The sequence below is a fragment of the Sarcophilus harrisii genome, chromosome 4 (genome assembly GCF_902635505.1).
Source record: "Sarcophilus harrisii chromosome 4, mSarHar1.11, whole genome shotgun sequence".
NCBI classification, from domain to species: domain Eukaryota; kingdom Metazoa; phylum Chordata; class Mammalia; order Dasyuromorphia; family Dasyuridae; genus Sarcophilus; species Sarcophilus harrisii.
Genome location: NC_045429.1, coordinates 399789273 through 399816173, shown reverse-complemented (window position 1 = coordinate 399816173; position 26901 = coordinate 399789273). Strand labels below are relative to the sequence as shown.

General features: G+C 34.6%; 1 protein-coding gene across 1 annotated transcript in view; it reads right to left on the bottom strand.

Moving 5' to 3' along the window:
• Positions 1 to 416: 416 nt before the first annotated feature.
• The window catches only part of PLPPR4 (phospholipid phosphatase related 4), a 60891-nt gene continuing 34406 nt past the window's right edge, over positions 417 to 26901 (bottom strand). Inside the window, exons 3-7 of the mRNA XM_003769679.2 lie at positions 21365 to 21494; positions 16790 to 16985; positions 10546 to 10603; positions 8533 to 8706; positions 417 to 4149 (exon numbers count right to left, since the gene is read on the bottom strand). Of these exons, the coding sequence (XP_003769727.1) occupies positions 2824 to 4149; positions 8533 to 8706; positions 10546 to 10603; positions 16790 to 16985; positions 21365 to 21494 (1884 nt within the window). The 3' untranslated portion in view covers positions 417 to 2823. The remainder of the gene's footprint in view (positions 4150 to 8532; positions 8707 to 10545; positions 10604 to 16789; positions 16986 to 21364; positions 21495 to 26901) is intronic.

Below are 26901 nucleotides of genomic sequence, written 5' to 3'. Positions count from 1 at the left end.
GAGCTTTTCAGATACACCGTTAGGAGTAGAACCTGAGTCTCTTGACTTGGGGCCCCAAATTCAACTCTTGACTCTATGTTTTTGTATTCTCTGGATCTGTTTTCTGACTTATAAAGTGACTTGATAGCCTACAAAGTTTCTTTCAGCTCTAGATCTGTAATAACTTATCTCGTATGCTTAATACCAATTCATCTTTTATCCTATTACCCAATTGCTACTCATATACTTTGTTTGAATTAAAAAATGACTAATTTTCAGTGAGGAATTTCAATATTTATTTCTATGATATTAACACAATAAACTCACAATAGCATCAATTTGTATTTAAAATACATTTATACCAATTTACAAACTTTTTTTTTCATTCTGGAAAACATTGCATAACATTTTATTAAACACAATACTATATGTATATATATTTTATTTAAAAACATAATTAATTTTCTTTATTCAATACTTTTTTTCTCATTAAAGCACAATCTAATGAAGGAAGACACACTCCCTTCAATAAATAAGACAAATTGAACACTGAGAAGAGATGCCACCTGTTGGTTTGAATCATTTAAATTAAGGTCCCAGTGGAATGTAAACAAAGGTTATTTTATTTTGTACAAAAGACATCTTATCAAATATACATGCAGAGGTCTGAATTCTAATTAATATCTTATTATATTTCTTTAATACTGTCATATAATTTGATAAATTATTATTAAAAACTGTAGCCTTTGGCACTTTGAGTACAAAATAATATATCAATATTTATTTAAAGAAAAAAAAACCTCTCCAATGACTACATAAGTACTTTAAAATATTCTGTTAAGAAATAGGAAAGTTTAGGAAATATTATTCTGCACCTGAAATAATGCAGTTATTTTTTAGAGTACTAAAATCAACCCACCTTCCACCCTTTTACAAGCTGTCAGAAGCTGGGTGGTGTGGGAGAGGGGAGGGAGGAAGGCAACATTTCACTCCCACTCTGAGGACTAAATTATCAGAAAGGACCTTGTTTAGTTTTTGTTTTATTGCCATTTTCCCCAGTTCTCCTCTCTTCACCATAGCATCACTGTCTCTAGGTTTTCAGCTTTCTCAGCTTACACCCCCATCTTTCTGTTTTTGAGGCTGCTAATGACTGAACGTGTCATTCTCCTTAAACAAACAAATCTTGCCTGCCCATTTCACTAGGTCACAGATTGAAGTCAAAGCCAGTAGGCCTTTTTTCCAGAGACCATCAACAAGCCATGTATTTGAATCCTTAGGAAGTGAGTAAAAAACATTTGATATTAAACACTGAGAACCAAATGGTCACTCATACTTTTAAAAAAATTGTAAATTCTTATTTGGAAAATTTTAAAAATCAGTTTATTTCTTTAAGATATATCTCTGTGGATGGGATTAATATCCCTGGATGCAGGCTTACGGCTTCATGGTTGGAAAGGGACATTGATGGGTTATTTCCTTTACAAGCAGCCCCCACATATGCTATGTCCACTCCCAGATTCTTACACCAATCTAAAGGAACTTTGTCAAATATATTAAACTGGCCAGTTCATTTCCTTTTTTTTTTAAAGATCCTGGCTTTTCAGAGTATAAGGAAAAATTTTATTTCAAAGAAGAAATACAAAAACCAACTGTTGTGGCATAAGCTAATTTCTTAAAGAATCCCAGTGTGTTCTAAGTTGAAGAATTTGGAACTAAGTTGTATTTTAGTGGGGGGACTATATGGACTGGATGCCAAGCAAAGCAGGTAGGATAGTTACTTCTAAGAATTGTCTTGAACCATTGCTATTTGGTTGTTGGCAACTACCAAGGACCAAGTTTGGGTTTGGTTACCATGGTTTCTAAGGTTATATTAGCATATATTATTCAGAATAATGTTGACAATGCTTCAGTTTTTAGAAGAAATCATGAGAAGAACCATAAAGCTGACAAGACAAAAGAAGAACATCATGAAAATGTGTCCCTTTGTGTCCCTTAAAAAAAAAACCTTGGGGGAAAAATGTTCAAAACAATCATACAAGTTTACCCACTAAGAAGGAGGGTCTTCATTAGTAGCACCTGTATTTAGATGAAGTTGAGCAGCAATGAAACTGTGCAGAAGAAGGGTTGGTCATGACATCTCAGTGAAATGCCTTTGTAGAAAGCACAATGTCAAAGAAAAAAGACACACGACCTTCTCGACCATTTAATGTGACAGATCCACTACAAGGAAGCAAGGAGGATTTCCTATTCTACAACAATGCAGCTAGCATCCTCATCATAAAGCAGTATTTCTCTACAAGGAACTGCACACCAACATGTCACAGACCAATAACAGTTTAAATGGTCAAATATGTTCACATTAGAACAGCACCACCTGGTATCAAATGTGGGGTGAAGAATAGGTGAAGTCAATATATAATAATGACATTTACATCTATCTATCTCTATATATACATATACATGTACATATATTCTTGATCCCAGGTGTAAATATAAAGCCCCTCCCCCCAAGTTGGCACATTCACAGATAAAATGTCTTTTTAAAAATTATTACTTGATGTTTCTGGGTCTGGAGAAACACATTATAGGAAAATGCTTCACATTGGTTAGGTTCTTGCATTGTGCTTTGTTCCCCCCTCCCCCATCAAAAGAAATACAAAAGCCCATGCAAACGATAGTTCCTTGCCCTTCTTTATCAACAGGTGGGCTGATGATGAACAACTTGGCGCAGTGAGTGGTTTGTTTTGTACCAGCTCAAAAAATACATTGAGAACACTAGTGATATTGACATGTGATCTTCCTGGAGTGGACCTGCTTAAAGCAATGGTCAGCAATGATCATCACTCAGTCTTTGTAAGCTCGCGTTGGGGAGGTCCCCTTATAGAAGATATTCCGAGTATTTTCTGGGCTGGTGCTTCTTTCAGGAATTAAGATGATGTTACCTTTTCTCCTCAACGTGGAATCACGACTTGAGGAGATGGACAATGTCTCAGAGCCAATTTCACTTCCTTCTACGGGAGTGACGCGGATGGTTGTGATTCCATGATGATGGTGCTCATTGCTGTCAATGTTGCTTCTCTTCCGATCTCCAGACCCAAAACTGTCTTTTAAGGACTCACAGCTCTCAGAGTCTCTGTTGAGGTCATTGAGCTCGTAGGTTTGACGAAGACTTCCTTTTTCAGGGGCTTTCCATTTCCAAGATCCACTCCCTTCTCCTTCCGAAGAGGGGATCTGGATGATTGGTCGATTGTTTTCAGGATGGGCTTCAACTCTCACAATCCCACCAGGTTCATGATCTGTCAAGGTTTTATATCGGATCGACCCAGTGCAGGTGACTGTGCTACCTTCAGTGTTCTTTGGACTACTCTGAAGGACTCCTTGTTGCTTTGACATGGCGATGACCTGCATAATACGAGGTTGACTATTGCTCCGGCTACAAGCAACACTCTTCTCAGCAGCTTTCAGCCACTTGGCTCTGGCAGAGCTAGTTTTAGGAGAAGTGTTGATGTTTTCTTGGGTCTCTTCAGGAATGTGTACCAGTTGCGATGAACCTGGTCGAGACTGAATAGACACCCTTGGTCCACCAGGCATACTATTGTTACATACTGGAACGTTTCCAGGCTGGATTTTCAGGTACTGATTTCCAGGTCCATGGTGGTCTCCATTAACCCCTACTCTTGATGGTTCAGAGCTTGACCTCATTTCTATGGATCTTGGTGGAGACTGGCCAGGCTCAGGCTCTAGGACTTGCAGGGATAATTTTCGACTTTCATTCTTGCTCTTCCACTGGGTGAGAAGCTGCTTTGATCGGGCAGAATCCATGGAGGCATGAATTGATGCATTTCTTCTCACAGGATCTTCCACTGATGGGGTATTAGCCCTGGGTAATGTGTTACTGAATGTCACCATATTTTCCTTCCCCATGGGGCTTCGTGGGGTGATGATCTCCACATCAGCATTTGCCCTTTTGAGGTTTGTCAGTGAACTTGCATCTCTTGGGTTTCGGTTTAGGATTGCTTCGGTATGAGCGATCCCATCACTATTGCTACCATTTTTACCAGATAATGCTCGGCTAGGATCTTGGTTGAGGTCAGTCAGAGATCTGAGGCCATCTCTATGCTGAAACATACTTTCTTCACTTGGCAGGAAGTTTCCTACAGCGTACAATCCCTAAAATCAAGACAAAACAATCAATCAGGAAGCAGAAATATAAAATTATTTTAGATATTGTATTATTTCTGCCGCAGTAAATAGATGATAGATACTTTCTATGGTACTTCCAAGGCAAATGCTGCTATATCAAAACCAAGGCAAATTTGTTGTCAACTTGTTAAGTATCACTAAATAAGTTAATATATTATGTTACTGTTATTCTTTTAGAAATATGCAGTACTTCATTAATAATGTTCTTTTCTTTTCTGAAAAATAATCTTTAAACTTTTATAATGCACATACTATGTATCTGATATTCAGGTATGCTCTGAGGAAATAAGGCAAAAAATGAAATTATCCTGACCATCAATAAATTTGTAATTGATTGGCAGAGACAATATGCACTATATATATATATATATATGTATATGAGGGAACATGTGTAAATTACTTTCTGTACCATATACATATGTGTATATATATATATAATATATACAAGTACTATATATATATAGTATACATAGATATATATCACTATATAGATGCTAGCTACTACTATTATTGCTATTATATGCACATATAAAATACAGGTCAAATAAATATAAAAAAAATTGAGGAGAGGGACTAGCTGATGGAAGAATCGGGGAAATCCTCTTCTTCCCCCAATCCAGGAGATTAGATTGGAGCTGAAGTTTATAGAAAACTTTTGAAGATTCAAACAGTTGAAAGTGAGAAACCACAAATTTCAGGCGTGGGAAATCATATAAGTCTTTTTTTTTTTTGGGGGGGGGAAGTAGGTTCTTTGTATCTGTTACCTTAAAAAACTGTCATTTTTCTAATTGCTTTCTTTGCAAACTCCTTAACCTAAATTTAAAGCCCTTGCACAATCTGCCTCCAACTTAACTTTCCAGTCTCAAATAATTTTACTCCTTTTCACATATTCTTCATAGCTAAGTAGCTTATTCCCTAAAATATAATTGTAGTTGAGAAGCCCTAAATTTCAATCCTGCCCTAAATACTTATTAGCCTAAGCAAGCCATTTACTTGTCCTATGCTTCAAGTCCCTCATCTGTAAAATAAAGAGAATAATAACATACAGTTTACAGGATTGTTAGGGAGATCAAATGAAATAATGTATATTAAGTGCTTTGAAAACACTAAACTGTTATATATATGTTAGCTTTCTCAGACTGCTTGCCCTACCAGTTTTCTCAAATTCAACATTCTGTATTCCACTATTATGCAATCTCACAAGATATCCCTAATTGTTATAATGTACATTTCACTTTCACTTTCACCCTCTTCTCTCCCCCAACTTCCTCAACTGTTGACTTTGTCCAATTTAGTAAACATTTAACAACTTGTTGAATTTAATTGAATTGGGGGAAGTATTTTATCCAGTGGCTCTTTAAATGGCTTAAGTATGTTTTGTACATTCCCTTTGCAACTATAATCTTATAATGAAAGCTGGATTTTGGAAATAGAGCAAATCATTAAAAAGACCCAATCTACTTGATTTCTGAACACCCTAGTTTAGTGCTTATATCCCTAGCACTTAGCAAAGTACTTGGCACATAGTGATTGTTTTAAAAAGGCTTCCTTATTGATTTATTTGGAATTGTAAGTGACACATAACAACATTTATTGAGTAGATTTTATGTGTATAGAAATGAGCTAGTTGTTCTGGAGACATACAACTAAATGCATAACTTGGATATCACTTGCTTGGAATTCAGGTCACACAACTACCATTAGTAAGAGACAATTTGTTCAGAATTTTTTAAAACTTAGATTACACAGAGGTTCCCCAAGAAACCAGAAAATGTCACATTAGATGAGTTTTATGTTTCTTCTCTGAAGTAACATTTTTCTTCAGTTGTCAAAAGAACAATGAATAAATAATTTCTTTCTGATTCAGTCAGTCAAGGACCCCAGACAAACTTGGTTCTAGGGGAAAAGCAGCCTTAAGATGCCAGAGAGTATGGCAGAAAACATATGGTCCTGAAACAAGAGATTTTCTTTCAAATTCATTATTATAACCTCAGGCAAGTTATTTTACCTCTCTGTGCTGCCCCCATTTCCTTACTTGTTAGATGAGAGATAATGATCTTTGAGGTTCTTTCTAGCTAAAGATCTATAATCCTTTGAGAATAAAGAGATGATTCTTCAAATTTTTGTTTGATCAATTCTCTCTCCAGGATTTGTTCCCTATCTATATAGTATCATTGTGAAAGTATAGTTTATGCTTTTTAAATTCATAGATTTTCCACCTAATTAAGTTATTAATTTAACCTTTTAACATTCAATTTAATAATTCAGAGGAAAAATATCAGTCCTCTAAGACATTGCCTAAGTAAGGAATCATAAAACTGATGGTTTCATGTGAGAGGAAGTGCAATTAGTAAGTTGGTCAATAAACATTTATTAATTACCTATTATGTACTATGGTTAAATGATGAAAATACAATGAAAGACCCAAATCAATACATGTTACAAAGAGATTACAGTCTAATTGGAGAGACAACATGAGAGATATACTAGCTTCTCTCAGATGTTGATACTGAAAGCTTCTAACCAAATGATGTCCATATCTATAGATAACAAAACTATACCATTCCAGATGGGAGGTGTGGTGGTGGCACCTAGATTTGGAATATGTGTGGAGGGATGATTTAGGCTGTAGAAGTATACTTTGGATTCTTTGAAAATTTTCATGCCTATCACTCTGGATTAGAGTTTCTTAAATTTATTTTTGTGGGTCTGTATTATAGTCCCTTTGACAATATGATGAAGCCCATAAATCCCTTCTAGAAAAAGTTTTTAAATGGTTAAATAAGAGATGTAGAATTTCAAAGGAAACCAATTATATTTAATTATAATTACTGAAATTAAAAAGAAAGCAAACCTCACAGATTCCAATTTAAGAAACCCTACTTTAGATAAGAATTTTTAAAAGTACTTTTCAGCCTCCCTGTTGTTACCATATGTTATATTTTCATTGGTTGTAGCCTTTCCACATATTTTTGTTGTTTTTGTTTTAATGTAAAAATACATATGTATTCAAGTTAGACTTCTGTGTAATGCTGGGAAAGTCCTATAACCTTTCATTGCCCCAGGTAGCTCTCTAAGACTATAATTTGCTAAGAAAGTGCTGAACAACATCATTAGGAAGAATTTCCTGATCTGGCTGGTCCACAAGTCTATAAACTATAGTTATATCCATAATCTCTATATTTCCACACTTTACAAACAGTCAAACAAATGCCTAAAGGTCACATTTGTAATCAAATGCATTTTATTATTCTGAGTTTTTCCCCTTGAAGGAAGGTGGGTGAGGTTATGGATAGCATACTAGATTTCAAGTCAAAACTTTGAAGTTATAAAAAAAGAAAAAAAAACCCTTGAAAAATCAATTCCTGAGTTCAAATCACAATCACATTTCCTAACTGTATGATCCTGGGCATGACACTTAACTTTTGCCTCAATTTTCTAATCTATAAAATGCAAATGACAGTAATATACATCTCACAAGGTTGCGAGAACTAGATAAGAAAATGTCTGTAAAGAACTTTGTAAATTTTGAAGTACTGTATAAATACCAGGTATTACTAAACTACACTTCTCAAGAAAAGAAATATATTTTAGGTTACAGAACTATCATATAATTATTACTGATACTGATTATGTGTAAATAATTTTTACTTAGAAAAGTTTTGATTAGCTGAAATTTTATTTCATCTTACATTTGTTTCTATCAAAAGTTCCTATTCAATATCAGTACCCTAAGTACTCAAGGCTGAGCAGATGCTAGCTTGCATTCCTAACACACAACTGAGAAACTCCTAGACTAAGATTTCTACACACTTCCCACATCCCTACTGTCCAATCTTGGCAGTAAAATATAAACCAAAATGAAAATTATATTAATTAATATGGTATCTTTCTCTCAATTAAATGAAGAGATGTATGTCTACATGATCAGCAGCATAATAATTGTAGGAATCTGGAATGATAAATTTTGGTTGGGCTGATGAGCTTGTCTCATTTTGTTGTATATTTATCTACTTATGTGGTCATTGAAGCAATGGCTACTTCTCGACGTGTGCCAATAATTTTACTTTGTGGATGAACTATAGCTGATAGATTAGTTTAAAAGTTATGGCTGGAGTACTTCTGTAATGTGTATGCTGAACAAGAAGACATAGGCTAAAGACTTTCATAGTCATCTTAGAATTCAATTAAATCATAAATCATAAACAATTGAATACTGTTGAAACTACTTGATATTTTCCTTCTTTTTGGTAAGGACTTTATTAATAGATATAAATAGAAGAAGCATTTATTAAATAGTTGCTATATCTCAAACACCATAGATGTACTGTATAATAAGAGATTATTTACCAAGTATAGAGCAATTCCTCCTCCAATTAAAAAGCCACAATAGACATCGACCGGGTGGTTCTTATACTGTGTTATCCTTGTTAGACCACAGATGATGCCACAGATGATAAATGAAAACACCAGGAGAGGTTTCAGAAGCTTAGAAGAATCCGTTAATGTAGAATTGAAGTACATCTTAAAAGAGAAAAGTGATTGGATTCAGCTGACTGAGCATAGTGATTTTATTTTATTTTAAAACATTCTCACTGTTTCAAAGTCAGAAACCCAAACTGGTCATTGTGAGACCATTGTAACAACTTTGACTTTTGGGGAAGGAAAGGTGAAGTAGAAAACTGAGGCAATTGTCTTTAGAGCAGAAGTAATTTATCATACTAGACTTGAAGTCAAGAAAATCTGATTTCAAATCCTGCTTTAAGACTTACAAGCTACCTTTGTGCAAATTATTTTCCTGCTTAGAGTCAGTTTTCTCCTCTGTAGAACATCACTCAAAACAAGCAGTACTACAGATAATTACCTTTCCAGGAACTTTCTCACAGGGACAGCAACTTAAATGGGATAATATATGTACAGTCGTCTACTACAAAATGCCAAATAATGAATTCCAAGTGAGAGAAAAAAATACTCATTTGTTCCAGTTATACAGATATGCCATGCCAGATTATTATTATTATTATTCAACACATGAACTGTCATAAAATGGAATTCAGTTTTTAAAGTATATCAAAAGAAATATTATTGTTATGTACATAGAATAACTATGATTTCATAGTAACAGAAAATGTTTCAAATACTTGGCATGGCACTGATGATCTGAGAGTAATCCTTTTACACTGTGAAAGTTCTCTATGATTTTATTTCATGGCTATATGATATAGACAATACCTAATAGAAATGGAACTTGTCTCTCACTTTTCTGTAGTACACATAATAAACATAGTCTTTGAGCACTCCTTCTACCTCCTACTAATATGTTGGTAACTGTGTTCGTTTTATAGATTATTTTCTTGTTGTTCAGGAGTTTCAGTTATGTCCAACTCCTTATTACCCATTTGGGGTTTTCTTGGTAAAGATTTTGGAGTCTTTTACCATTTTCTTCTCCAGCATTTTTTTTTTTACAGTTGAGGAAACTGAAGCAGAGTTAAGTGACATGCCTAGGGTCACACTGCTAAAAAAAAAAGCGTCTAAGCCTGGATTTGATCTCACACCTTCCTGATTCCAAGCCTAAAGCTCCATCCATTGTGCCATCTAGCTGCCCTTATGTAGGTCATGAAATAGCTTTTATTAATAGCAGTGGGAAACCAAATAGACATTGTAGATAATATTTTGTACTATATGACACAGGATTAGAGAGGCCTGTGATTTCATGGTGAGGAAAATTTCCCTACCAATATGGGTTGCAGTTTTACTGCAAATTAATAGTTTTGAAGTATCACCTAGACTAGAATTGAGCTTCTTAAATTATGGGTCACAACTCCATATGAGTTCCCATAATTGAATGTAGGGGTCAGAATGATGTTATCAGCAAATTTTGATTTTTATACCTATTTTACTGCCTATATGTAAATATTTCTCTGGTGAAAAGGGTTGACAAGTGGAAGAAGTTAAGCCCTGTATCAGAGCAATGAGAAGATAAATGCATTGCCTATATGTATCACATAATCTATATGTATCAAAGGCAAAATCAGAATCAAATTTTTCCTATCTTCAAGGGTAGCTCTCTTTTCATAATATCTTGCTGGATCTCTATTGTATAACAAAATGGAAAACAATTATAAGGTTTTTTTTTAAACACATATGTTATTCAACACATGAACTAAGTCATGGAATAGGATTCAGTTTTAAAGGTATGTCAAAGAAAACATTACTGTTACATATGTAGAATAACTACATTATATTTATTTTTTCCTGTGATTTTATTTCATGGCTATAGATGAAGACAATCCCTTGTAGATAGTGAACTTCTCTCTCACTTTTCTGTAGTACATATAGTAAAGAAATGACATAGTTACTTACTGAAATGTACACAGCTGCAAAGGCTGCTAGGGTGGCATGTTGAGAAGGGAATGACTTTCTGCCAAAGAAAGACAGTTAAATTATGATACCTTTTAATTCAAATATACAGTTATTATTCATCTTAAAAGACACAGGGTGGTGAAAGTCAGTCTTAAAAGCCATAAACTAATAATCAATAACGTTAATTTCAATTATGTTTTCTGATGAGAGAAGAAAATAAAATTGTGTTGATAAAAATAAATGCTGATAATCATCTTTGATTTGAAAGATAATTTTTTTTCTTGTTACATAAAGTTTGGAAGTGCCAGTAAAGTACCTAATATGGTTGATTGAGAAATGTATGTAATATATATTTACATACTATTAGTAAATAATTAGAAAGCTGAAACTTGTGACATTGTATCATTGAGAATATATTGAAATTATTTTCACTTTAGGTAAATGTTTCTAAAAATTGAGTTTTATAAAACATCCTATAATATATCCAAAATTATAATTTTCTATGAAATAATAAAATAATTTTCTCTCCTTATAATTAAAGATCTAAATGCTAGTATTTTATTTCTCAGATATCCCCCAATTTATCTTCAGAGTAAAGCTGAGTGTTATTATCCTGTTTGTCAATACTTGCCATAACAGGAATTTTGGAATATTCTAACATGACGAAAATTAAAAAAAAAAAAACCTCGAAATGATAAGGGATAGCCAGAGGAAAAAAAGATTTAAAAAATTGATTTTTCAAAACATAGGCTAGGTGGATCATGAAATTACAAAACCACCATCCTGACTCCCTGGAATGATAAAAGAAATTCTCATGTAATAGGAAGAAGACTTTAAGAGGATTGGGGAAAGTCTGGCCTTAAATTTTGAAAAAGAAAAGAACAAAGATCTGTGAAGTGGGTACATCTTAAAAGCAAATACATGCATCATGATGGAAACTAGACAATCTAATCCTTTCTGAAAAGTTCTTAGTGAGCATCTACCTTACACAAAGTATATATATACTTTATATTACCAATGTTTTGATGTTTGTATAACCTTCAGCATAAATTTTATTCTTATATTTATAATTTAAATTTGCTGGATGAAAAAAAGAATTATCCAAGAATTGTTATTGCTACTATCCTCTGATCCTTTTCTTTCATTTTAATCTTGTTTTTGAAATTTGATTTGATTTTATTAAAAAAAAACAAATCTTGATTTGACTGGCAATAGTATTTTTTTGGTATCATCAAAGATTTTTAGTTCAGTTTCCCAAGAGGGGATCTTAAAGGTCCCCTGGATTTATTCAAATGGGGCCTATTAATTCTCAGGCTACTGATCTCTCTTCTTTTGTACTTTATCTCAAGAGATCTGAGGTCCTTGTTAGATAACCCTCTCAAAGTGATTTTTTAGTGCAATGTGACAGCTAGAAAAAGTCAATGGGATTCACCATTGAGAGGTAGGTAGAGTTTCTAGACATATGTAGATGACGTCTCTGTATTCTTTTCTGTTCAGACCATATTTAGATTTACAGAATTCAGCCCTGAGTGTTACCATTTAAGAAAGACATTGACAAGTTGGACAAGGCTTAGAGGAGGAAAATCAGACAGGAGAATCAGTGGAATGACAAAGGGAACTGAGGAACAAAAGAAGCATGATAACTTTTTTCAATTGTAATCCTCCATTGAAATCTGCAACCCTGCTGCCTTCTCCCTTTCCCAATCCCAGCCATGTAGATGCAAAATATTTCTCAAGAATCCTATTGATTGCTGGAATTATGAACATATGTGATGAATTCTGGAATTGTTCACAGGCGCTGGGTGGGAGGGGGAAGGAGAATAAAAAGGAATGAATTCAAAACCATGGCTTTTCTTCCATCTTGGGAACATATGGGGAAGTGCCAGGGCTCAGGATTTCTCCCCCCAAATTTTTGATTCAGAGATAATTTGAGGAATACATGCTATAACAGGTTCCAAGAACAAACACCATAGTTTTAAAAAGACTTACTTTGGTGAGATTGCCCCTTCAGAGACATTACTAACTTCACCCTCCATCCCCTACCTTCCTATAACTCTTATTAGGGAAGAAATCATTTGGCTAGATGCCCTTTTTCAAGGCTCTAATCAAGAAAGCTGTGCCCTGCTTTTGCTATCAGAAGTTTAGCATCAACTGTGATATATCCAATGGACTAGTCTAGCCAGCAATAATTTAGTCATCAAGCACTTATTAAATGGGCCAGTATTCCTCACTCTTCTTTCTTTCTGGTTATTCTTTCTTTATTGTTGGATTGTTTGTCTTTGAGATGTCATCTAGGCAAAGAAAATTGGAAGATAAAGTCTGGAACCAGAGCAAGAGGAATGTTTAGGCCGCTCATCCTGATCTTTTCTCCTATCCCAGGAGGAATCTTGATTGCAATATCTGAACAATTGGTTCTCCCAGAAAACATAAACTTTGTGAAGCTAGCTGGGACTGCAACTTAAGCCTGGATAAAGTGAAAAACTGGGAGAAACAAATAAATGAAAAGCAGAGAAAGGGAAAGATCCATAACCTAAACCTTTATTTTCCTAAACTACACATGTATATTTATAGATATAAATAAAAGCTATATATCTTTTGTTTTCAAAGGGAATCAGGTATATTATGGGTGATGTCTTGACTTTGTATGTGAATTAGATTTAAGTGAGGCAGAGTTGCACAAAGTCATCAGCCTTGCTCTCTTCCAGAGTCACTGAAGTTCAGTGGCAAGAAAAAAGTTGAGATAACTGATAATGGTCTGGAATGTAGATGATCTTGGCATCTTTGATGGCCAACTAATCTCCAAGAGCTCCATAGCACCTGCTTCAGCTGCCTTCATGGATATTGGAACAAATTGTTCTCATCCGCCCATTCTGTTGGGGATAGTCTTCCCATGTAGGGAGTAGACTTTCCCCTAACTCACAAATGGATCTGAAGTCTATCAGTTACCCTCAGTCTGTTCTGTTCTGTACATTGAAATGGTTTTTACTGGATTGTGGTTGCTGTGCATGCTGCACCTTCTTGGAGTCACAGGTGAAACTTAGGTGTCAAGTGGACAACAAAGGTATATGAGTAGCCCTGAAAAAGGCTCAGCAAGCCTTCATAACAAAATTGTTAGTCCTCCCTGAACACTCCATACATCTTACTATATGGGTAGTCCATATCTATAATGTATATATATGGAGTTGGTATTAATCCGTCTAATGTAGTAATATATACATTTGTGTATAGACATATAACCACATATGTGTTGTTGTGTGTGTTTGCACATACATATATAGGGGGAAATTGGAAGGGAGTGAGGAGGAGAGAGAGAGGTCTATGCTGTGTTTTCCAAGGTTCCTCTGCTCCTGGTACCTGATCCTGTTGTAATAGAGTTTACCCATCATTTTGATGGTATGTTCAAAATGCTAGATGAGAAAATGAAAACTGGTCCTTGGCACTCAATTTCCCACTTGATTTTTGTTTTTTATTTAAGTATTTGAAGATTTATTCATGGAGAAGTCATGGAAGATTTGCTCTATTTAGCCCCAGGGGGCAGCATCAGAAGCAATGAATAAAAGTATCAAAAGGGGCAAATTTAGGTTTAATGGCATGAAAAAACACTTCATGACAATTAGGCAGTGATAGATATTGTTGTTTGATTCCATTGATCTTAGAGTTATATAGAGACTGGGAGATCACACTGAGTGACTTGCCCATGCTCACCCTATCTGTACATGTCAGAGATGGTACTCAAATCTTGCTATTCTTAGTTCCAAGCCTAACTCTCTATCCATTCTGCCAAGCTACTTTATGAAAGCAGAATTAAATGTCTCAGTATTAAGTGGTTTAAGGAAAATTCTCAAGGAGAGAAAGAATGAACATATTGGGATTATGTCACAACTTGGAATAATAGTTTGCTGCAGAAGTCTTTTTTAACTTTAAAATCCTTAAAATTGTGAACTATTTAAAAAATCCACTAAAGAAACCTGAGAGAAAAATTTGAGGAATGGCCAGTCAAGAAATAATTCAGCTTCATAAATGAATCTTTTAAACTTTTCCTGAAATAAACAGAAATCCATACCCAAAAGGAATCTTTCCTCTCATATTCCCATGGAAGGGATTTTAGAGAAGCTATCTAAAATGATACCATGACTAATATGAGGATTTTGTTTTTAGTATAGACATTCATAGGTAACTAAATTGACTAAAGATACTCAGACTTATTTTCAAGGAGGTTTTTTTAAAAAGGGAAAATATACAAGTAAAAATGTTGTAATTTCACTGCTACATGGGTTCACTTACAAGGCTCACATGGAGAAAGATGAGGAATGTTTTTGATTAGCAATAGAGATGGATACACAAAGATAAAGATGTTCTCCAATGGCATTTTAAATATAAGATGATGGTAAAATGAAGAGGGAAGGGGATGAAGAACTTTAACAGCAAATACATACAGACTTAGGAAATAAATTTACTCCTCAGAATGATTTGCTGAGTACAAATATGTGAATCACTAAAAAAAAGTTATTTGAAACAAACTTTTCTGAAGACAACAATAACTATGCTCTTGATTTTTATAAGAACAGAGAAAGTATGAAAAATAAATATGGTCTTAGAGGAAAATGGCAAAAAATGATTAAATAGTCAAGGAGGAGAGAGAGACATCGAGAACTTAAACATAAATAATGAAGCATCTTTGAACAAAATGCTTGATAAAGTAAAGTCTTTGAAACATTAATTTCAAGGGAGTGAACAAAATACTAGATTATCAATGCAGGAAATAGTAAATTCAGTAAGCTATTTATTGCTTTAGGAATAATTTGTGAATGCAATGCCAGAAATATCAAAACAACTTCTGGGACATGATGAATGTAAAATAGAAGTCATTCACAATTACATCAGAATATCTCTGAAAAAAAAATCATCATTTAAGTTCCAGAGCTTCTACCTAAGAATTCTGAACATGACTCCAGAAGTTATTAGATAGCAAGAGATTTCTGACAGACTATAAAAACAGTGAATATAAACACACACACACACACACACACACACACACACAAACACATTCTTAAATTTTAAAAGAGAAGAGATGGGTTGTCAAACTTGACCATGTCATCTACTAGCCTGCCTCAGGGGAAAAAAAACATCATAAAAGTCTCAAGAAATAGAAGCAAATATAATTTTATGGGACCATGGTTCAATAAAAAAGATATATGGTCCTAAAATATATTTAGAGTATTTAGAGAAGATAAGTTAAAAATTGGGAAAGGATAAAATAGGGGACATGGACTGCTTCAGATTTTGAAAATGAGTCTTTAACCAATAGAATTTCATAAACACAAACACATTATAAATTAAGTAGAAGAAAATAATAGAATAGTCTTTGGTGGTATCAGCAAGAGAACCCTGCATGGAATTAATTTTTTAAAAAGTTAAAAACAAAAACAGCCTTGCAAATAACTAGAGGAATTCCCAAGTAGAATGGGCCATCAGAGCAGATATTAGATTTCTCTATAACCAGATGTCTTTAGTCAAAGCTGATTTTTAGGTATGACTTGGATTAGGTGTTCAATGAGGACTCTTCTAGCTCAGAAATTCTACAATTCTGTGAAATAGTCACCAAGGGCAAATAACTATTTATGTCACATAATATCAAAGAATGAGCATGATTAAGTTTTACTAGCTAAATATCCTCTAGAGGGACATAAAATACTAACCAGCCCATGGAGATGTTTTCCTCCTGACTTTATATATTGATAATGTAGGCCACAATTTGCAAAAGATCAAAGTTGTATAAAGTTGTATGGATCAGAGATCCATAGATTGATTCTCCTTCTAAAGTAGAATGGGTCACCTTATTTAAGACAAACTGCCATCATGACGGAGCACAGACCTTTAAGTATGAGCTATCATTGATTTTAAACTATCCCAATTAGGCAAATTATATCAGCCAAATCAAACCATGGAATAGGATGATGTGACTCACTGAATGATTTCCAAAGACTGGGAATGAGCCACCAAAAACTGTAAGGATTGTGATCTTTGATTGTTGGATTCTGTTCTTGTAATTCAATGACTATTGGAATCTCTGAGTAAAAGAAATGCAAAGCATCACACTAATATAAATTAGTATGTTTAAGATAAAATATTAAACATATATATATATATATATTTATATATACATACACACACACACACAGAAAGAGAAAGAGAGAGAGAGAGCGAGAGAGAGAGCTCTTCTTTAGATCTCAATGTTTCTAACCTTCCACTGTTAATGACTGTGAGGTCAGATCCTGAGCAGATGTCTTCTACAATGTAGGAATTTTCTTTGCAAGATACATTCAGAGATGTATAATTTGGCTTGCATACAGTCAAAAAATATGGTGCTTGGTATCCTGTTGATAGTTGTATGATATCAGTGATAAGAGCAGTAGAACAAAGTCCAAATACATGAACCCCTATAAAGAAAAAGAAACACAAAATAAAGACTGTTAGCTGCTCAGTGCTTATCTTGCTCCTTTATTATTTATCATGTTTAATAACATTTAGAAATGATCCCCAAATTGCTTGTAATACATAATATAAATATTTACTCTAAGGTGGTCATTTATCCTGGGATTATTTATTTCAGAAACTATCCTCTTTAGAGAATTCTTAATCTTGCAGTGCAGCTAATTAAAAGTATAGAAGCTCAATTAATCCTCTTAAAGTCTATCAATATTTGTGATTTTGCTGTAACATCAAGGGCTTTGTGGAGGTTCCAGAATATTACTAATGGCATAAAAAGATGTTCTCAAGAATGTTCATAGCCAAAAAAGAAGGTGATCAGGTAATGCAATACAAACAACAAATAACAGACGGTTGTTTGGGTTATACCTTCAATCTTGTCATTACCTGCAATTGTTCCTTTTTTATATTCATGAATTGTGAAATAACTTTATCTGATCATAATCTTTGGTCATTCTAATCTTTTCTCTGCCTTGATAATCAACTTTGTTCTTTGTCCTCATTGTGATCTCCAATTACTTTATCTCACAATTCCTTTTTAGGCCATCATCATCCTTGCACTGACTATATTCTCCTCCCTTCCCCACCTGGATTTATTGATGAACCAGTTCAACTGTGTTCTGTCTTCTGGTCAAGTCCCTTGTGCCCTTTTCTCATCACCAATCTTGCCTTGTCTGGCTTCTATCTTAAATAATGCCAAACCTCTACTACTTATTCACTACTACTTATTTACTATTGAATCAAGCTGGAGATAATCATGAAGTTGTGCTGGACTGAGTCTACTACAAATTTATGTTATATAATCTTAACTAGGTCCTTACTCTATAGCAAGGCAGTTATTTTACATGCCATTAATCAATTCACTATCCTACTTATCACAGTGTCTTTTCATTTCTACCCAACCTTCTCATAGCTTCCCCTCCCTTGCTCCATCCACCATATCAGCTGAGGATCTTGGCCATATTTCATTGAAAAAAAACTGAGGCCATCCATCAAGAACTCCCTATTTTTTTTTTTTCCTTAGGTCTCTCCCTCCTTTTCATTCTCGTTTTACTTCAATAAGATACTTTTTTTGTTTTATCATCTCCTCTTTTACTCCATCTCACATGAAGAAGTAGTCCATCTCAAGATAAATGCTTCTAGATGGAAAAATCATCTCATTCTAATCCTGTTTTCTTAACAGATTGAGTTTATCATCCTCACTCTCATTGATCTTCAATCTCTTCCTATCTACTGGCTACTTCTTTTCTGCTTATTAATCACCCTTTTACAGGGTCAAAAAACCTCAGACCCTTATGTTATTCATGAACTAGCATTCTATAACTCTCCTCTTTTTCACAGCTAAACTCCTTGAGAACCATAATAGATGCACCCATTTCCTTTTTTCACACACTTTTTTTTAACTCTCAGAAGTCTAGCTTCCATCCTTTTTGATTTCTTTTTAGAATTTTGGCATTTTGAATCACCTTTTTCTCCTTCATAATCTTTTCTTTCTAGCATTTTGTGGCACTTCTATATCCTATCAGGCTGCTTCTTCTCATTTTCCTGTAGTGTTTTCTTCTCTAAAATATAATCATTCTCTGGGAGCAGATTTCTTAGGGGGCTTCTGGATGCAGCCTTTGTTTCAGTTCAGAGTAATAATCACCTCAAATGCAGCCAGGAATTAAAGTCCAATCCTTTATTGTTTCTTTTCCAAGTCTTGTCCTTCCTTGGGCCTAGTTAGCTTTCTTAGAAGCATATCTCTCTCCTTGGTTTCTGAGAGTTCTTGCTGCTAGTCTTTTGTCTCTTCAAGCTTCAGCCTCTAACTCCTCCAAATCTAAAGCCTCCAGCCAGCACAAAAGTGGAAGTTGGAATGAATCTTGACTCCTCCTCCGAGAGTGGGCTTGTGGGCTTCTGACTTGTGAATCTCCCAAAGTCTCTCTTGGGCTGTGGGAGCTCCTCCTTATGTATGCTCTCTAAAGGTGTGAATTCTAATTTGTGAACTCTCGTGAAAGTGTGAACTCTAATGTGTGAACTAATGTGTGAACTCTCTTAAAGGTATGAACTCTAAAGGTGTGAACTGAATACATAAGCATTGTCTGTATCAATTGTAGTGACTTAGCTCCTTGTTTCAAGTTCTGGCTCATAACATTTTCCTTTACTGGATCTTTATCCTGGGTTCTGTATTGATCTATCTTTTCTTCTAATTTTATATGCTTTTCCTTGATGATCTCACCAGCTCCCATAGATTCAACTTTCCTCTTATATTGGTGATTATGTTGTATCTACTTAGCTAATCTTAACTTCTTTCTTGACTTTGAGTTCTGCATCTTAAACTGCCTATTGGACATCTCAAACTAGATATCCTGTAGACATCTTGAACTAAACATGTCTAAAACTTAATCTGTTATCTCTGCCCTGCCTCTTCCTAATCTCCTGATCACTGTTTAGGACACTACCAATTTCCAGTAATTCAAATTTTCAATCTAGGCGTGATCTTTGAGTGTTATCTTCTCTTACCTCTTATGACCGATCAGTTCCAAAATCCTTTCAGTTTTGCCTTTACAACATCTTTCATATATGTTGCCTTCTCTGCTCTGACACTGCCACTGTCCTAGTGCAGACCCTCATCACCTCATCCCTGGAATATTGTAATGGCCTTCTTGTTAGTCTTCCTGCCTCAAGTCTCTCTCAATTGTACTCTCTAGGAAGAGTCTCCCTAGAGCAAGAGGAGTTCCTGAGTTATTCACCTTACATCTAGGTCATTCCCATATGTGCCCACTTTTCTATTGCATTTAAAACTATGCCAAATTAAGTCAATAATCTATAAAATAAGATAGTTGGACTAGATAACCTTTAATATTTCTTTTTTAGCTAGAGTCGTAAGATTCTTTGACTCTGAAATTTGATCACAATCTCCCGTTTTACTCAAACATTTCTGATTCTGATTTCTTCATCTTTAGGATTTATACTGCTGCATGATTCCTTTCTATGAGAACAGGTCATGACTTTTAAGTCTCATTCCATTTGACTAGCCTAGTTCTGAATTGTATCCCCTTCTGTAAAGTCCTTGCCCTGTGGTCTCCCATATCTGAGTACTGATGGAATATGAAATGGAGAAGCTCCAGGAATGCTAAAAATTGGGCATTCTAAGAAGATTCTCCCTAGAGCAAGAAGAGTTACTGAGTTATTCACCTCATCGTTGGATTGTTCCCATATTATCTGCCCACTTCTCTATTGCATTTTAAACCTATGACACATCAAATTTACAAACCTCTATTAATGGTTACTATGTATAGCAGGCTAATGCCTATTCTGTGTCTGGTACTGTGTTAAGCACTGACATTAAGAGATATTTTTTCTTTTAGAAAAAATAATTCAATTCTAGATATCATATCTGCTCTTCCTAGTTTCTGACCTTTTGAGAAATTTTTCTGTTCTCTTCCCACTAGCTTAAGTTGCTTCCTCAGGATTTCAAATCTCCTAAGACAATGCATAACTGAATTCTTTTTTCTTTTTTTGTTTGGGAGGTGGAAGAGGGTGGAAGTGAGTCATGTTGAATAAATAATGTATTAAGAAAAATGCCTTGGTAGTATAAAAGTGATGCATTTAATTTGGTATTTCATAGAAAAAGATCTTTTTCCTGACTATTTTAGAGGTAAAATAGGTAACTTGGTAGTTATTTATTATTACTATTATTATCTTACATTTACATAGTGTTTAAGGTTTGCAAAATCCTTTGCATATATTATTAAATTTTATTAAGTTTTTATTGATCAAAGTAAATCATATAATCCCATCATGTCATACCATCTTTTGTATTCACAGCCTTGCTACACAGAAATGCCAGCTGCATTGTTCACATAGTATTGGGGCTTCTTAAACCAATCTGACTGCCTAAAGGTTTCAAGTCTGGTCTAATTTCATTGCTTCTTAGTCTAAGCCATTGCTTACTTAGACTTAGACTAAGTATCTTAGTCAAATTGGCTAAAGTTTATCCAATCAGTAGCAAATCTAGATGATAAAGACTAATTCTTTGGAAAGGGACAATCCTTTCCTTCAATGAGCCCAACTACCAAATAATGTTAAAGCAAAAAGTACTCAAAAGTTATTACCTGTGAATCTTGCTAATAGGGAAAATGGAAACTGTAAATACTACATTTTAAGTGCTAACTCTAGGATTTTGGGCTAACTAATGGCTTCTTGCTCAAGAACTATTTTATACTTGAAATTATACAACTTAATTATAGCTTCAAAACTTAGAATCTGTAATTAAATAAAACATTCTCTTTGAAAAAGCATTCCTTTTTTTTTTTTTTTTTTTTTTTTAACAGTTAGTTCTCTAACCCACCAACAAATCTGACGGCTCTTCTAAGGAAAGAGTTGAAGTTGCAGCCTCCTGCATTTATATTGGGCTCCATTCCAATCCCATTTCTCCTTTTGGACAGGCAACAGTAGAGAATTCCTTCTCCTACCATTATCTGCAATGACAAAAGGGCGTTCATAGTGAATTTAACAGTTACAAATGAATTCAATAGGGCATGAAGAGAGTAGATATAATTTAACAGGGTAAAATGTAAAATGTTGCTGGCTTAAATGTACTTGCATTTAAAAGCTTTCAATTGGTAAGCAATTTTCCCTGAGTACCTGAACCCAGGAAGAAAGAAGAGGGTGAATGGGGTCATTACAAATAGTATTAGGAGATTTTGGATTCCTACTTAATGGTCAAGAGTTTAAGGTACATCTTGGCATTTGCCAGAGGTGGAAACACTCAGCCTTTGGCCTCTTGCCCAGCAACACCCTGTGATGTCTAATTGATAAATTGCATGGTGATCCAGGCTGCCCTACAACTGTTAGAGTCTTGGCATTTTATCACTATTACTATGAAAAAAAGATGAGTGAGAGCTAGAGGATGCAAGTTCTCTATTAGTTAGATTGGGAACATTTTACTGACTGGTTAATGCAGTGAACCAGATGGTCATTCTAACTCCTGGTGCCACTTGAAATCTTTGTCTTGTCTTTTAATTTTTGTTTTGCCTTCTCTTTTATTACAATTATGGGAGAGAAATTTCCAGTCCAGCAATGCTTGTTTCCTAGCTAGGTAGTCTAATTGTGACACAGATGTGGAAAAAGTAGAACAATATTTGGAACTGAGTTATATTTGAGGATTTTTTCCCTGTAGAGCTGTAATATGGGATTTTTTACCTTATAGAGGAAGAAGGTATGTGGTGATGTCATAGAGACAGTTTGACCATAGTCAGAAGGGGTAGCTTGTAATCCAGATAATGTCCTGTACCATGAAAGGTTAGAGGAAAAGCATCCCATTTGAGGATTACCAAGATAATGGAAGCCAGATGTCATTTGTAGAGATAAGGTAAAAGGATAGATAATATCAGGGGTCCTCAAACTACTGCCACGGGCCAGATGCAGCAGCTGAGGATGTTTATCCCCCTCATCCAGGGCTATGAAGTTTCTTTATTTAAAGGCCCACAAAACAAAGTTTTTGTTTTTACTATAGTCTGGCCCTCTAACAGTCTGAGTGATAGTGAACTGGCCCCCTATTTAAAAAGTTTGAGGACCCTGGTCAATTCTCTGACTTCTTTGATTCTCTTATAGTAATTATAGGCATAATAATATTAGCATAATACATTACTTGAAAGTGATATAAGTATCAGTATGTATAGGAATGAAGAGGGAAAAAAGGACATGATGACATATTTGCTTGCTAGATTTGTAGCATTCTTCTAGGAGAAAAGAAGTTTATCCTTGTTACTTTCCCTTTACCAAATATTATCTGGACCTTTCATTTCATCAGTATGGGGCACAGTTGTTGCAGAAATCACCTCCACTGATTTAAGTCAGCAATGAGTTCATAAATTCTTACATTAGAGAAGAGCATCATGGTTATAATGGTGGATAGGAAGCTTGGAGTCAGAAATACTTGGGTTCAAGTCCTACTTCAGACACACAATAGGTCTGTGACCATGCATAAGGCCTTTTAACTTCTCAGTATATTTCAACACAACATGCTAAAAATTAGTATAGGTATAGGTATAGATAATATAAGGACCCAAGTTTTATATTTTGCTTCATTCTAAAACAAATTGAGTACTTCCTTGTCCTGTTTTTTAGGAGGAGAATGATATGGTTAAGTATTTACTTGACTTTCTTCTTCTCTTGATCTTGATCTAGAAGCCAAGGCATGAACTTTGCAAATTATTTCAGTTGCTTTAGTATAGACCTCTCTCTGGGGACGAGCAGTGTTTGCCAGTTTATTTTCTAATACTACTGATATTCCCCCCTTAGTAAAATTGTTGTTGTTATTTGTCTTTCATTCTCAAAGTGGACCATGACACCAGGAAGGTCTTATCATGACTTGCAAGTAATTTGGTTTTAAGTGAGGGACAGCTCTGCAAAGTCACCAACTTTACTATCTCTTCCAGAACCACCTGAGTCCAGTGGCAATATATAGATCAGGATAACTGGCAATGGCCCCCTCAGTGAGATAACAGCAGGATTGCAGTGTGTTTCCAGGATCAGGGATTAATTGCCACTTGCCATATGAAAGTGAAAAGCATTTAATTTCCAATAAGGAGAGCAGCAGAGCAAAATTGCTGTCATGGAAAATATCTATATGTTGGCTTTGGTAGGATATTAAACAGTGACTAATTTTAAGGGAGCTATTGTGCTAAATTTCTTCTGTAAAGCAGGATTGCAGCATTTGAATATGGCTTCTGCCACAGCAAGGAGAACTTTCCCTTTCCAAATGCTTTGTGAACAATTATTATAATATCTCCTGGGTTTCAAATTGCAATGAGGTCTCAGCAAACTTGAATATACTTATGGTCCAACATTCTGATTATATAAGCTTCTAAAGCTACGATTATCACCACAGGAGCTATAGACAAATCCAGACAAGGTTTGCTTTTTCTGCATAATAAATGGATTAATTATGCTGAGACATGCAAAAATGAAGATTTGCTAAAGAATGTATCTCTCTTTCCTATATGAATTCAGGGGAAAAAAACTATATGGTGAGCACAACCTTGCTAAGATTTTTTTTTTGAGATTGCTATCCTCATTGGATCTAAACAAATCGGTTCCCCTTCCTCCTTCTCCATCCCATACTTGACTCTGAGCTTATTTTTTTCTCTCTTTAGATTATACTTGGGGGTGGTAGTGGAGAGAAATCTAATGGGTTGAGAGTAACAAAGAATAGAGGGAAACATGCTAGTTATAAGATCTGAATCTGATTTAATGTGTCACTAAAGAACTGCCTGTTATTAGTCAGTTATAGAATCATGCATTTAGAGCTGAAAGGGATTTTAGAAGCCAATAAGTGCAACCCTTAAATTATAGATAGGAAATTGAGTCATAGAAAGGTTAAATGTTTTGTCCAGGGTTATATAATTATTAAATGTTGAGACAGGATTTGAAATCATGTCTTCTTTTAGGTACAGTTCTCTATTCTCTCTACTACTTTGCTTCTTTTATTTAACTTCTCTGAGCCTCAGTTTACTTATCTGTATAATAGTGATGATAAAAGCAATTGATATTCATATAACACTTTTAAGTTTTGCAACATGAAGCAGAATAGCATAGTTGGAAGCAAGCCTCCAAATCAGAAAGATATGGCTACAAGTTGTATTCTATCTTAAGCAATGGCCCTATGAATATAGAAAATCATTTAAGTTTCAGGAATTCAGGCAGGTCTCTAAAACTATAAATTGCATAGTTATTTCCAATATGCAGTAGTAGAGGGAATTTCCCCATTGGGAGTTCTCTAAACCAATTAAATCACAAGTCTCTCCTAAACAATTGCAAAGAACTTCACATTCATCTGAGAGTCAATAAACTCTTGGAACAACTTTGTAAGATAGTTACTATAATTGCTGGTAACTTTGGTTGGCCTTTATATAATTCTTTATGTGGATTTATTTAATGTGGAATGAGCTAAGAATTATGTAGCTTAGAAAAGGGGGTCATTGCAGAGGATCTACGCAACAAATTATCTCAGGCAAGCATTCTAGTTCCCAGGATTGTTTTGGGGATAAAATATATTTTAAATGCTTAGCACAGTTGCTGACACAAAGTAGGTACTATAAAAATAATAGTTATTGTTAGTTAGTATTATCTTATTGTGACTGTGATTCTGAGTGGCTCAAGGGCAGAGTTTCTTAATCTGAGCACCATACTTTAAAAAAAATATATACTTTGGGGGGGGGGAGGTAGCTAAGTGTCACAGCCCTGAAGTCAGGAGGACATGAGTTCAAATTTGACCTCAGACACTACACTTCCTAGCTGTGTGACTCTGGGCAAATCACTTAACCCCAATTGCCTCAGCAAAAAACAAAAAAAACAAACAAAAACTTTGATAACTATTTCAATGTAATTTGTTTTTTCTCTAAACTCATCTATCTTATTTTATACATTTTAAACCATCATTCTTGCAAAAATGATTGAATGAACTATGATATCTATATATCTATAAGTAATGGAATACTGTTAAACTATAATAAATAATAAAAGGTTTAATTTTTAGAAAAGGTTTAATTTTCTTTCTACCCAGGAAGACTTGCAAGAAATGATGCAGAGTAAAGTGAGCAGAACTAGAAGAACAATTTTTACAATAACAATAATATTGAAAAAAAATCACCTTCTATATGCTTAGAAACTCTGATAATCAGATAATAAACCATGATTCCAGAAATAGGCAGCTCAAAACCTGACAGAGAGTGATAAAGTTGGAGTGCAGATTGATACTTTTTCTTTTTTTGTTGTTTTTGGTCATGTACAATGCAGGCATCTGTCTTACTACACATATTTCTAAATAATGCCTTCTCTATTGGGAGATGGAGGTGGAAAGGGCTGAAGGTAGACCTTCATTTAAAAATATTTATTTAAAACAAAAAAAAAAAATCATTCTGAGAATGGGTCTATAGACAACCAAACTGCCAAGAGGTTCATGACCCTCAAAAGGTTAAGAACCCTCTCAAGGATTAGAATACCTCAATTACTTCTTCCCACAAATTGCAATTTAAAGCTAATTCAAAGAAGTGTGATTCACATGGGCAACAATTCGGTATTGAAATTACAAGCCTAATTAAAATACTAAGACATATAAGCAATGTTAAGAGAGAAAGCAATGACATCAGCTGTACTGAGAAAATTCTCCCTCTCAGCTATATCAATGGCAGTTGTGATAGAAGAAGAATTGTGAATGTTCACAAAGCCAAATCTTTAAATTCTCAAAATGTGAGATGGTAATTACAGCAACGTTAAACTCATTAAAAAAAAATCTCAAGTTTTGTTTATTTATTTAAATTAAAATCAATATCGGCACTTTAGCCTTGGGGGGTGATTTTTATTTTGTTAAATGTTAAAAGTACTTTCTGTCTCTCGAATGTTAAACTCTCTATTAGAGAGTTTGAGAAAAGAGACATGGGATTCTGTGCATAATAGTACATACCTGTAATTGCTGCTATTGGGAAAGCTGAAGTAAGTGAATTACTGGAGGATCAGGAATTCATATTGGAGCAGGGTTAAAGGCAGATTGGAGATATATATAAAACACAAATCTGGCATCAGGAATTGGGGATTATGAAAGGCATATAAGAGTGAAGTACCTGAACCACATAAGGAGGGACACAATGACCTACATTAGAAAAATGAAGTAGTTTTCAGCTTCTATGATGAACATTAGTAGGACTGACTTGTGAATGGTTGTACTTCCAACAAAGGTGAGATTGGAGGACCCAGTTTCAGAAAAATAAGAGGCAAGAAAATATTTTATTATTCTGGGCCACAGTAATCTCTTTAAAAGTGAATATTTGCATATGTGTACAGATAAGTACACACAAGCCTATGTGGTATTTATGCATATAACTG